Below are 14,199 nucleotides of genomic sequence, written 5' to 3'. Positions count from 1 at the left end.
CTAATTATTATGTGAATAGCAAATAAGTGTTCTTGTTAACTTGTTTGAATGACCTTTCCTTCTTCTGTCTACTAACTAAGCTTGGTGGACAGAGAGAAGGATAGATACTGGTTATCTATTTAAAGATGCATAATTCTTATTGCTGTGTGGTTTCTAGAGAGAATATTATGGAGAAATTGTCTCCAGAAAGCATACTGTTACCTTCTGTATCCAACTTCTTGTATCTAAGTCACGTACCTCTTTTCCCTTACCCCATATAAAATAGGATGAGAACACGGTCAAAGTGAATGCTTTGTAAGCCTCCAAAAGATAGCTGTCTATCCTCCATGGGTAATTTACTCCCTTCTTCTCTCTATTAATTTCTTCTCATCATTTTTTCCGTAGGTTGTTACAAAGTTTGCAGCCTAGTATCTATCAAAGGTTTTTCTCTTCACAGACTTTATTGGGGTTGGGAGCCTTCTACTTTAGTGTTTGGATCTTTGGCAATTATCATTTAGGGGTATTCAATCACCTGTTGGTGCTTGCTTCTGAAGCCATCTCTGTGCAGCTAACTAAGTGACCTCTGGATAAATGGAAAGAACAGTATCTGAATTCCTGCAATCAAGTTTCTGTGAAATACGTGCCAATTTATAGGACCTACGCTGTGTAGGCCTGTCCTATATCTTTTGTAGTACTTGTAAAGACTGATACTGTTCACCTGCTATTGGTTTTTATAACTAAAAGAAACACAGTCAACTCCTGAAAATAATAAAACACAGTATCTATTAAGAAATTGTAATTTTACATCTTAATCTTGGTTCAAAATCAGTAATCCAAAAGTCACTTATTAATACTGTTTCAAACTGTTTATACTTTGGATTATGTCCAAGTGTTTCTCAGGTTTAATTCCAATATTTCAGTTCGTTATTTTTTAAGATTAACCAATGTCTTTAAAATAATCCTTAGAACTATTGATTAGTGCTGAGCATTTCTTCGTTTAAGCTTGGGCTAGTTCATATGAGTGCCTATTTAATTTTGACTCTCTTAATGTTAATATAAGTTTAAACTTTTGACGTGAATTATGGTTATATTTGTTTGCTTTCTCTGTAAAGTGACATTAAAATAAAAAGATGAAGTGTTGCCTTAGTAGATTTTTATATAGCTAATATTTTTACTATTTCCACATTATTATTTTCAAATTAATATTACTATTTCCACATTATAACATTTCAGATAATGATCATGGCTTATTTAGAGGGCCTAAAATAAAGTGGCAGAGCTGAAATTAAAATTTAGATTAAAGTGATCATTCTTAGCTTTAACAGCGTATTAGTTTGATTTATGTAATTTGAATATAGGTCTCTAAACCAAGTGACCAGAATCCATTTGCCACTTTGAAGCAATCAAGCCATGCAGAAGGAAAGAGACATTCTCCACATAAGTAGTAATTGTGTTTGAAGAGTTCAAAGGTTAGGTTCATTTTAATGGGCAAAATAGAGGAAACTGAATTGCATGACTATTGTTATGCTTTTTTCTTCTTTCCAGTGGTTCCTTTGACAGTCTAACAGCTCTTCTTTCAGTGCCTGCTATTACACATACATAAAACTGAGAATTTGTGCATGTTGACATCTGTTTTAAATGACATGTATTAAAAGAGAAATGGATAGTCTTTTAATTACCAGTGACCCGTTCTTAGAATTAATTGTTCTAATGTCTTGGGCTAAAGAAATATATTTATCATGTCTACTATGAAATAATCATTTTAATTATTATTTTGCTTAGCCCTTTTCTCACATCATATTCACTCTAATGGTAATTACCAACTATCCATGGCCGTTAACTCTTGATGTATAGCTCTTATTTCTGAATTTCCAGTGTTCATAATGATTGACTCTAATATGTAATCAGAAGTGTTTATAGAGTGAAATCTTTTCCTTTTCCTTTTTTGTACATAATTATGAATGTAGTGGTTAATAAGTAAATAGAGCAACTGTATTCATGTTGTATTTAGGACTTTTTTCTTTAATTGGAAATTAGTCATTTATTTGTACTTGTGATGTGTTTTTGCACAGCACTAGATACTCAGAAACATTGACTGAGCACTTTAGTTTGTTGGGCACTGTGCGAGGCATTAGAGATGCAAAAACAACGAAGGTATACTAATCGTTGCCCTAAAGGATCTTGTCTTTTAGTTGGTAGTACAGGGAAGTAAGCAGACAGAAGGACCCAATAGAGGTGAATGAGGAGGGAGTTAATATAAAGTAGTATATAATTAAACAACCAAGTATGTTGTGTAGGTTTGCAGGTTTATGGAAAGAAACTATGCTTCCCTAAACCTCTCCCCACATATATACGCATATACTATAAGGCTAGATTAGTTACTGATTCAGTTAGCCAAAATACAATATCTTATCTGTGTTGGCATAGGTAATTCAACACTGGCACCAAGAATCCCCCATATTCTTGTTTAGATATGACAAGAACACAAAACCCTGACGGGGCCATTTCTCAGAGATGTGTTTGTAGTGAGCAGCAATGAGAGATGAGATAATAACTTCCGCCAAACAAACAGCAGACTTGCTTCCACTCTACTATAAAAGTAGAAATTTCCCTTCAGGTCAGTGGTGTTCTCTCTATGTACATAGGTGTCCATCCTGGGCCCTTTGCATCCTTCCCATGGGACTTGGGAGGGAGCCAACACGAGCAACCTGCGCTGTCCATGAATAATAAGCTGTGAGTAATTTAGCAAGTTCATTTCATGCGAAAAACTTTAATTTTTATATCGAGGTCTTTGCATTTGGATGAATTTACATTGAATTTATGTGTTTTAGGGTAGGGAAATGTTTACAAACTTTGGCTCTTTAGGTTCATAACTGAAATATTTTGTCAACAACACCATATTTTTAATTGTTCATGAGGGCAAAGAAAAGATAGCGCTCAGGTTTTCCTGAACATTCTCTCTGCTTCAGTTTTCTGGAGTTTCCAAAAGCCCATTTACACCACAATGTAATAATTAACTATGAGAATCTTACAAGATTTTAAGTAGTGGAGAAATTGGTATAATTTGAAACCGTTGCATAACAACAGATAGAGCTCAGCTCAACCCCCAAGGATGTGTTTTTAGAAGAAGCCAACAGTCTTGTTCTGTTAATGTGGGCTTCTGCTCCACTTTGTGTGGATAACTAGGAACAGATGTTAACTCCTTGAACAGTGTATTTCTGTCTTTCCCAGTTCTAATAGAAAAGCACATCGAACTAGCTTCCTAATGTACAGCAGCACAAAAACTTCATAATCAAACATCTTTTATCACTTCGTCTCCATTTTTAAAAGTCCATGATGGCAAAGGTCATTAGATACTTAGTAATTATTAAGCACTTTATATGTATACGTTATAACAGCTCTACCCTCAGTGAGTTTGCACCCATAATTTAAAGATATTCTTATTATAGTTGAAGACTATAGGGCAGTATTTGATTATATAATATAAACTATGTGAAAAATAATTGCTTGGAGGAGTTCAAAGCTAAGTTTGAGTTGAAGTGGAGGTTATAAACATCCTGAAGAACCTGAGAGAGGCCAAATAAAAAACAGGATATAAATAAGTGGAAACTGAAACACTTCAGGTTTAAGGGAGCAAAAGATGGGTGGAAGAAAAAGATAAGTAGGAACAGGACTGCCTTCAGTGTAACTCATAAAAGTGAGTAGGTCCTAGGGAAGATAGCTCTATGAAGAGAGAATTTTAGAGAATGAATGAAAAAGGATGAAAGTGGGAGGGCAAGTAGGGGTAGAATGATTGAGTATAAAAGAGTCAGCTTTAGTTTCCAAATATGACATCTTTATCTTGTTCCTATATTAGAGGATAAGATTTCAGTCTTTCACCATTGAGTATGATCTTAGCTATGGGTTTTTCAATGTAATCTTTATTATATTGAGGTCGTTTTTTTCTATTCCTAGTTTGAGTATTTTTTTTTTATCATGAAAGAGTGTTGTTTGTCAAGTTTTTTCTGTGTCAACATGATCATGTTTTTGTCCTTCATTCTATTAATACATATTGCATTGATTGATTTTTGTGTTTTGAACCATCCTTGCACTGCTGCCTGTCTTTGTAATTAAAGTTTTATTGCAACAAAGCCAAACTCATTTTGTTTACATATGTCTATGTCTGCTTTCTTACTACAGAGTCAGAAGTAAATAGTTATGATAGAGACAATATGGTTTGCAAGCTTAAAATTTTACTATTTTTTCCTTTATAGAAAACATTTCTGAGCTTTGCTTCTACAATCATTAGTATAGACATAGTACTTTAATTTAGTATGTCGTTAGTAGATGTTGGCCAATTTGTACTGACCCAACATTGTGTAAATTGTTTTTGTTAATAAACTTATGGTTTATTTTCTTATCATAAAATAAGTAGAGGTTATAATGTGATTAGGGAGAAATTACTTAAATGATTTTAAAAGAAATGTTAATCTGAATAATGAATTTGTTAATGTCTTTTCTAATTCAACTTCATGCTTATACATATTTTAAAGTAACATACTCTGTATTGCTTATGGAGTTTTATGTTTTCTTTTCCATAGGTGTATGTGGAATTTGATGATCTCGAATGGGATAAACGAGAGTGGGTTAGAGTTTATGAAGATTTTTCAACTTTCTTGGTGGAATACCATTTAATCTGGGCCAGAAGGAACGACCCTAGCCAGACTCAGGGATCAAAGAGCAAACAGATTCAGTGGCCTGCGTTGGTAAGATGTGTTTCTGTTTCATTAAGCATTTTCAGTTTGTTTTAAAAGAACAGGAACTAAATTTAAGTTTAGATTTATCTTGTTAATTATAGATTAATATTCCTGAAGCTCTGAAGTATCTGGCAGAAATTTCAAAATACTGCTCTCATTTTGTTAAACGACTTTGTGTTTTTGTTAGTACTCTCAGCATATTTAGTCTACAAATGTCCAATTAGGGGACATATAAATTGGATTAAAGGCTACTAAGAGATGAATGATTGGTAAACTGCAATTACTTCTGCACCAACCTAATATAAAAAGTATCCTCTAATATAAAAAGAGGATACTTTTTATATTAGGTTGGTGCAGAAGTAATTGTGGTTTAAAAGGTTAAAAATAATTGCAAAACCGCAATTACTTTTGCACCAACCTAATATAAACCTTAATTCAAAAATTGGTTAAAACCTGTGAGTAATTATGATATATTTGTGAATTTTTCATGAGAAGTCTCAAAAACAGGAAGCAGTAACATCATTAATACCAAAAACTATGCCTCAGTATTGTAAAGAAAAAAACAGAACTTTAGAAAACCTTTGCCCTTTCTTAGAGACAGTTAAAATCAAAGTGAATTCTTAGCATATATTCGTAAATTACTTATTTTGGAGAAAATTTCTATTAGGAAATACTGTTTAATTTTTGTCTGTTGAAAACCTTTTAAACTCAATACTAAATACTTCAAATACTAAAAACTCAGTACTTAATCACTAAATCTCTTAAATTTTAACTTATCTTTTTCATAATACACACAAAAAGATAGACATAAAAATTTTGGAAAATGGTATAAAGTCGAAAATCATAATCATTCTACCTTTACCACTAAGGAATAGCCACCTTCCTTCTTTGATATGTTTTCTTATAAAATATAGTTCTCTGCTTGTTTTAAACCACAGAATTTAAAAAAATTGTTAGTTGTAAAATATGCTTAACATATATTTTCCATTTTAATTATTTTTAAGTGTAAATTTCAGTGGCATTAAGCATATTCACAATGTCGTACAACCAGCTATCTATTGAACTTATTCCATCTTGCAAAACTGAAACTCTGTACTCATCCCTCTCTTCTCCGCTCTGGCAACCACCATTTCACTTTTTGTCTCTGTCATTTTGACTCCTATAAGTACCTCATATAAGTGGAATAATGAAGTATTTGTCTTTGTGTGACTGGCTTATTTCAGTTAGCACAGTGTCTGCAAGGTTCATCCATGCTGTAGCCTGTGTCAGAATTTCCTTCCTTTATAAGGCTGAAAAATATTCCGTTGTATGTATATAGCACATTGTGTTTACCCATTTGTTTGTTGATGGATTCTTGTGTTACTCTCCCTCTCGGCTCTTCTGAATAATGCCTCTCTGCACATGGGTGTACATATCTCTTTGTGATCATGCTTTTAATTCTTTTGGGTATAAACCCGGAAGTGGAATTGGTGGATCATATGAAAATTCTATTTTTAATTTTTTAAAGGAATTTCCATACTATTTTTTCTAACGGGTCTACTATTTTGCATTCTTAGCAACACTTGGTTTTATGTTTTTGATAATAGCCATCCTAATGGGAATGAGGTGGTATCTCCTTGTGGTTTTGATTTGTGTAATGATTGGTGATGTTGAGCATCTTTTTATGTGCTTATTGGCCTTTTGTGTATCTTCTTTGGAGAAATGTCTATTCAAGTCCTGTCCCCATTTTTTAATTGAATTGTATGTTTTTATGTTGTTGAGTTTTAGGAGGTCTCTATATATTAATCCCTTATCGGATGTAATATGTGAACATTTTCTTCTATTCTGTGGGTTGCCTTTTTACTCTGTTGACAGTGTCTTTCTATACACAAAATTTTTACATTTTCATGAAATCCAATTGCTCTGTTTTTTTGTTTTGTTACCTGTGCCTGTGGTGTCATATCCAAGAAATCATTGCCAAATCCAGTGATGTGAAAAAAAGCTTTTGTTACAGGTCTTCTTCTAAGTTCTGTTGTTTTAGGTCTTACACGTAGGACCTTTGATCCATTTCGAGTTAATTTTTGTTTATGGTTTTAGATAAGGATCAACTTCTCACATTTGCTTGTTTGCACCATTTGTTGAAAAGACTGTCCTTTCTACATTGAATGGCCTTGGCACCCTTGGCAAAAATTATTTGAACATACATGCAAGAATTTATTTTGGGCTCTCTATCCTATTCCGTTGGTGTATATGTCGGTCTTTATGCCAGTACCACATTGTTTTGATTACTGTAGTTTTATAGTAAATTTTGAAATCAGGAGGTGCAATTCCTCCAACTTTGTCATTTTTCAAGGTTGTTTTGGCTATTCAGTTTCCCTTGAAATTCTATACAAGTTTTAGGATTTTTCTATTTCTGCAAGAAGTGTTGAGATTTTGATAGGAATTACATTGAATCCATAGATCATTTTGAGTAGTATTGACATCTTAACAATATTAACCCTTCCAATCCGTGGACACAGAATGTTGTTCCATTTATTTATGCCTTTAAATTCTTCTAGTGATGTTTTGTAGTTTTCAGTATACAAGTCTTTTACCTCCTTGGTTAATTCCTAAGTAATTTATTTCTTTTGATGCTGTTGTAAATGAAATCGTTAACTTTATTTTCAGATTGTTGATTATTAGAGTATAGAAATGCAACTGGCTTATATTATGTTTCATATCCACCTGCTTAGTTAACATTATACTCAATTGTGAAAGACTAGAAGCTTTTCTTCCAAGATCAGGAACAATACAAGGATGACATTCTTTTTGTTTTTGTTTTTTTTTAAAGTTTATTGGGGTGACAGTTGTTAGTAAAATTACACAGATTTCAGGTGTACAATTCTATATTACATCATGTATAAATTCCATTGTGTGTTCACCACCCAGAGTCAGTTCTCCCTCCATCACCATATATTTGATCCCCTTTACCCTCGTCTCCCACCCCCCTCCCCCCTTACCCTCTGGTAACCACTAAACTATTGTCTGTGTTTATGAGTTTTTGTTTCTCATTTGTTTTTCTTGTTCTTTTGTTGTTTTTGGTTTATATACCACATATCAATGAAATCATATGGTTCTTTGCTTTTTCTGTCTGACTTACTCCGCATAGCATCATACTCTCAAGATCCATCCATGTTGTCACAAATGTTCCTATATCATCTTTTCTTATCGCCGAATAGTATTCCATTGTGTATATATACCACAACTTCTTTATCCATTCATCTATTGAAGGACATTTTTGTTTTACCCAAAAAATCTGAAAACATTTATACATAAAGACACGTGTGCTCCAATGTTCATTGCAGCTTTATTTATGGTGGGCAAGACATGGAAACAACCAAGAATGACATTCTATTCAAGATAGTATTAGAATTTCTAGCCAGGGCAGTTAGACAAGAAAAAGGGGGAAAAAGCATATAAGTTGGAAAAAAAGAAGTAAAATTATTTGTTTGCGGATGTTATGATCTTATATGCAGAAAACCCTAAAGATTATATACACACACATACTTATACAAATAAATATTAAAACTAATAAATGAATTTAACAAAGCAACATGATACAAATCTCTATTTTCTTGTAATCATAGTTTTAGGTAAGTGCATTAAAATTGTAGATCCTACTTTTTTTACTTAATGTCTTATTCTATACATTTCTCCTTGCAGGTAATAATTAACAGTTTTTAATGGCTGCATAATATTTAATCACATTATGATCCATTTCCTTAATGTTTGGTTTTGTAGTTGTTTCTAATTTTTGTGATTATAAATAACTGTGATAAGTACATATATCTGTGTATCACTTTTTAAAATTTAAAATCACAGTAGAATTACTGGTGAGGGGGTATGAACTTGAAAACAACAAAAATCTGAAAATCTCCTGATACTTTCCACAAATTATTTAAAAGTTCTACTTACTGCCCTGGTCCCCATTAAGTGTATGTGTGTTTTCATCTCACTCTGACTCTAACCTCCAACACCCCCCCCCCCCCCCCCGTCCCCTCACCTGCAAGCATTGATTACTTATTTTCATACCATCTTGTTTTAAAACTCAAACATATTCAAAAGGAGGATCTTCAAAGTTTAAGGAGTGCAAAACTATGTGTTTCACCATTTTTATATCAGCTAATTTGATATTTAAAAGTACTATTTCATTGTTTTAATTTGCATTTCTTTAATGTGATGACTATTTTTTCATATTAGCAAATTGTCTTTTTTCAATTTGTCTTTTTTCAATTTGTCTTTTTTCAATTACTTAGGGTTTTGTGTTTTTCTAAAATTTGTTATAAGCTTTCTTTATATTATTATAGATACTATAACCTTTTGTCATATTTGTTTCATGGTTTGTTCAGCTAAATTTATGGTAGCAAGTCCTTTTGAATTATATGCTTATATTTAAAGAAAGTCTATGTAATGAGGTATCTCCTTAATTTTGACAGTCATGTTATGTCTTTTGTTTCTTTCTTTGATTCAGGAGGTAGTAAAAATTAATAGAACAAATAATAGAAATAAGAATGCTTGGTAAACTTTAGAAAATAATTATTTTAAGTTTCATAAGACTTTGCAAACATTCATTTATGTATAGTACATATGACTGAGATTCTATTATTTCCCTATGTTTTCATTAAAATGAGGCTTATCTAAGGATATCTACAAGCAGCAGTTATGAAGTTCAGAATTTTAAAATTCATACAGAAGAACAAAATGTATCTACAAATTTGAGAAATTTTAGGGATAAATATTAAGTGGCAATAGAATGGAATACAGTGGAAACTAATACTATTTACTTCTCTACAAATTTAGTGTTTCTAATTCTGTGCACATGATACTTGTTTTTATGTTTCCTTTACTTAACCACGTTTGTGTTTATTACTCTCTTTCTAGTTGTTTCAACCCTCTTGTGGTACCTGTTAAGTATCATATTTTTGTTATATTATCTTGTCTACTTCTTATTCTAAGAAATCAGTAGAAAGCATCAATATACCTGCAGGTTCCTAAAATCATGACAGGACAAAAAAAAAAAAAAAAATCCTGTTACCTCGTTAACCTATTCTAAAGTTTCTTTTTAAAATTTAAAAATAAAACTTTAACAAAATATGGGATAGTATAATACTGAGGTTACTTCTCCAGAACTGTCTGTCTCTTCATCTTTCTTCCCAGGATATCAATACTAAACATATATTGGAACACCACATATGTAACTTGTTGAAGTGGTGTCTTTGTTTGTTTGTTGTTTGTTTGTTGGTGATCAGAATATTATCCTAGGCCATTCTGGTGATGGAGGCCGAGGTAACTTACATTTTTATGTAAGTTACTTAAATATATTGTTACATTTTATTTATTAATATTCATGAAATATTCATGAAATAACATCTGTACCAGGGAAAGAAAGTGTTGGCACTCATAATTGAAATCAACGAATCACCTACCTAACTGGGCTAGGGCCCTGGCTCCATCTCCTTTAGGAAAACCTTCTGTGGGGAGTGGGGTTTCGACCCTAACCCAGCTGGGCTGTAACACTGCTGCATTTACTAAGGGGCAGAGTTTTCTACTGCATTTCTGCTCGCCCAGCCTTCCAGATCACCCCAACCAGAATTAATCTCACCATCCTGTGCTCCTGTTGAACTTTGTACATGTTTTAACAACTAGCACATCTGCTTTGTATTATATTTACTGTTTGAATGTCTGTCTTTCTCTTCTAGATTGTAAGTTCTTTGAGGACAGGAATCATGTGTTAGTCATTTTTGTATTATTCCTGGGAGTCTAGTATAGTGCCTTACCCATCTTAGATAGTGAATAATTGCATATTTTAAAGTGATGAATTTATTCTACCCCAGCTAGTGAAAAAGAGCCCTACTGGGAGTAACAGCAAGTTTCCTGGCTATTACTTATGCTAAGATCAAAGGATAGGAAAGCATAATCAGCCAGTTGTGGTAAAAAGTATGTTAGTTACCAATTTCAAATATGCCAAGTAGTCAAAAACAAATAATAAAAATGCCTATAATAGATGCCCTAATTCTAATCAGATACAAATATGATTCCTTAAATTGTCATAAGGAGAAATGTAAAATTACCCAAAAGGGTTATTTTAAATATGTAGAAGGAAAAAATTTATATATTCATTGTCAACTAAATATGCTAATCTGCAATAACTTATCTGAATTTTTGAGGGGAGTTTTCGGAAGCTCAGACTTCTCCTTCCCAGTGCAACTTTATTCATAGATAGGTCATTCAGGTTTGACCATGAATTGTAATCAGATCATAAATATATAAACCTTTATCAATACATTTCTTTTGGATTTTTTTGTCTACTGAAAGTTTCTAGTTGTTCTCTGTTCTGAAAGAAACCCTCTCAAAGTAGAATAGAATTCACTGTTCTTTGGGACAAAATTGTCTTTATGCCTAGCTGTTATATAGACAAATTTGGTTTAGATTATAACCTCAATCAAATTTTACTATAATGTGAAGACATGCCACATTCCAACTATGAACTGAACTTTGAAATAGTTTTTACATATTGATAATTGAGTTTCCAGCATTAGAATTATTAGTTTTTATACTTTGGTAATTAACGAAATCTTAGTAAAGACAATGTACTTTTATTGTCAGGATTAGTATTTCTCTGTAAGGTAAAGCAGTTTATGAGATCAAATTATACGTAGAAAGTATTAAATGTTTTAAATGATAAAATCTACAAGATTCTAATAAATGAGCATACCTATTCATTTCTTATGGGTCATAAAATGACATGATTTTTTTGGGAAAGTATTTTGTTGTAGGAACCATAAAGAAGTTCGTATGCTTGATTCATTAATTCTACGTTTAGGAAATTATCCTTATAAAACAATTCTTAAAAAGTAAAAATTATATTCAGTTCAGCTAATGTTTGTGAGATACCTTACATGAGCCAGACAGTATGGTAGGACTGCAGATCCAAAAATGAAAGGCATAATGTTACATATAGTAAGATGTTCATTATAGTCCCACTAAAGAAGAAAAAGAAAGGAAACAACTTTGATGTCCAGCAGTTTATGAATGTTGTTAAATTAATATTCTGAGATATGCAGCTTTAAAAATGATAATTATGAATACTTTAGAGAAATATGAACAAATTTCAAGTAAAAAAATAAATATTGATTATAGCAGTATCAAAATTATGTAATTAGAAAATATTATAAAGTAATTGAAATCATTGTTTTAGAATGGTGGGATTGTGCCTGAATATAATTTGTCTTTTCAGTAAAAACGATTGTTATTTTTCTAAGAAATTAGAAGTTTTAATGTATTAACTTTTAACTTGTATTTTTTATTTTGGAAATAGTTTTCATCAAATGAATTAATTTAGTAGATTATTTTAGGCTTCCATTAATATATTTTGACAGCTACTTTTTATGTTTGTTAATAGAGCATTTTAAATATCTGTCCTTAATAGTACAAAGACTTAAAACTTTCTAATAAAAATGGCAACTTACATAATGAAGATTATTTAAGGTTTGTTTTTAATTCTGTATGAATTACTGTTTGCTTATAGATTTATATGGCTTGATGTGACTAGAGGTCATCTAGTCGTAGGTTCAGAGAACGTAATTGCTGAAAAAGAGAACCTCAGCAGTCATCTAGGCAGGCAGCATAATATAGTAAGAACATAAGCCCTGATTCAAATCCCTACTCTTCCATTTACTGTTAATATCCAGATGAACTTAAGTGATTAATTTTCTCTCTGTCTCACTGTCTTCATAATAGTAGTACCTACCATATAGAGTTACTGTGAAAGTTAAGCAACAAAATATATAAATAAAAACCTCAGTATAACACTGCAGTGAGTTTATCCAGCTGTACTAGGGGAATCCCCATAAGACTGCCCTCTCTCTGACACCAATCGCAATTTTGAGCATTTCCCAAACCCACTCTCAGGTTACTCAAAGGACTCATAGAACTCACTGAAAACTGTGATACTCGTGTTTATGGTTTATTGCAGAGAAAGGAAACAAATTAAAATCATCCAAGGGAATAGATGCATGGGGCACAGAGTACCCTATGCACAGGAGGGGTCCACATATGGACGGTGAAGTCATGGACTTCAATATGTCCTTCCAGCTACAATGTGTGACATTATGCAGAATATTGCCAACTAGAGAAGCTCACCTCAGCCTTTGCTGTATAGTTTTTATTGGAGCTCAGTAACATAGTATCTGCATATCTGAGCTTTAGTCTTTATTTCCCCCCATAAATTGGACTAATGTCTTTCGTTATCACTTCCTCTGGAGGTCACAACCGATACTGTATGGCCCAAAGTCCCCACCATAAATCACATTCTTAGACTGTCCAGTGGCCAAAGACTCCAGGCAGAAACACTCCTATTAGGCAGGACATTCCAGAGGCCAGCTGATCACCTGTCAGTGGCCAAGGGCAAAGGCCAGGCCTCTCTTTGGGTTAGGTTAACTCTGCACTATACAAGGACATATCATATATAAAAAGTCTCTTGTTATGTATGGTATTACTGTCATTATCCATTTCATGTCCTCCTTTTCCCAGTAAGGAAAGGAAGTATAGGATAATTACAGAAGTGAAAATGGAACCCAAGTCTCCTATCTCCCAAAGTAATGCTTTTTCTTCTATAGTAGAGCTTATACCCTGCCAGTTACTGAATTTATAGAGAAAGTTCATGGAATAACATTTGTATTTTATAGTCAACCTAGTTTCTGGAAAAGTTTTATAAGGAAAAAAACTGAATATTCATTTTCCTTTATTCCTGATCAGATAATTTAAGGCTTTGTGGATGTAAATGAGAATAAACTGGAATGTTCTGTTCAAGAAGTCCAGAGAGTAAGAAGAGAGGCAAATGTACAGGTGGAAAATGAACCAATCAATGATATGATGAAAGTTTATAAAAGTGGGAGCAATGGGAAGGAAGTAGGTAGCATGGCAAAGGCGCTGTGGAAAAGCTGCACAGAGGAATGCGATGCCTGATGTGATTTTAAATGCTGAGTTGGCATTTTATGATTGGAAAAGGGTATTTTAAAACTAAAGATAGAACTTCATGCTTGTGAGTTAAATGTGATTTTAACATCTTAAAATCATTAAATTGAAGTAAATGTATGGGCCATGAAAGATACCTATCCAAATCATTGTAATACTTTCTAAACTGGGTAAAGAAGATGATTGTGCTAATCTTGGGATTCCCCTGGGGATTTCAAGGACTATAAGAATGATTTCCAGGGTCTTTTCTATTCTTCAGGGAGGGTTTGGAGGTAAAGCATATCAATGTAATTCACTTTCATAGTGAAGAAAGGAGGTCTAAACTTTTTCTGATCAAGAAATAATAACATATTTAGAAATATTTTTATCATTTTAAATGTCTGTATCTCCCACTTTTTGGTGAGTAACACCAAGAAATCTTTGACATACGTTATTTTCAGATAAAGTTTGTTTTCTTTTTTGTACTCCATGAAATGTAGTGATCAGTAAT

At 32.6% G+C, this 14,199-nt stretch overlaps 1 protein-coding gene across 8 annotated transcripts in view; it reads left to right on the top strand.

The window, feature by feature from the left end:
• JMJD1C (jumonji domain containing 1C) overlaps positions 1-14,199 on the top strand; it is a 251,508-nt gene that overhangs the window by 88,833 nt on the left and 148,476 nt on the right. For all 8 annotated transcript variants that reach the window (XM_074339497.2, XM_019731785.3, XM_088792040.1 and 5 more), the window contains one exon: positions 4,560-4,724. Coding sequence is in view for 3 of the 8 variants with exons in the window: in XM_088792040.1 (XP_088648166.1) it covers positions 4,560-4,724 (165 nt within the window). In the remaining 5 variants the exon portion in view is untranslated. Of the gene's footprint in view, positions 1-4,559; positions 4,725-14,199 lie in introns of those variants that run through there.

This window comes from Rhinolophus sinicus, chromosome 15 (assembly GCF_057876585.1).
Source record: "Rhinolophus sinicus isolate RSI-liver-muscle chromosome 15, RSI-T2T, whole genome shotgun sequence".
NCBI lineage: Eukaryota > Metazoa > Chordata > Mammalia > Chiroptera > Rhinolophidae > Rhinolophus > Rhinolophus sinicus.
The sequence above is the reverse complement of the archived record's forward strand: the minus strand, read 5'-3'. Positions and strand labels throughout refer to the sequence as shown.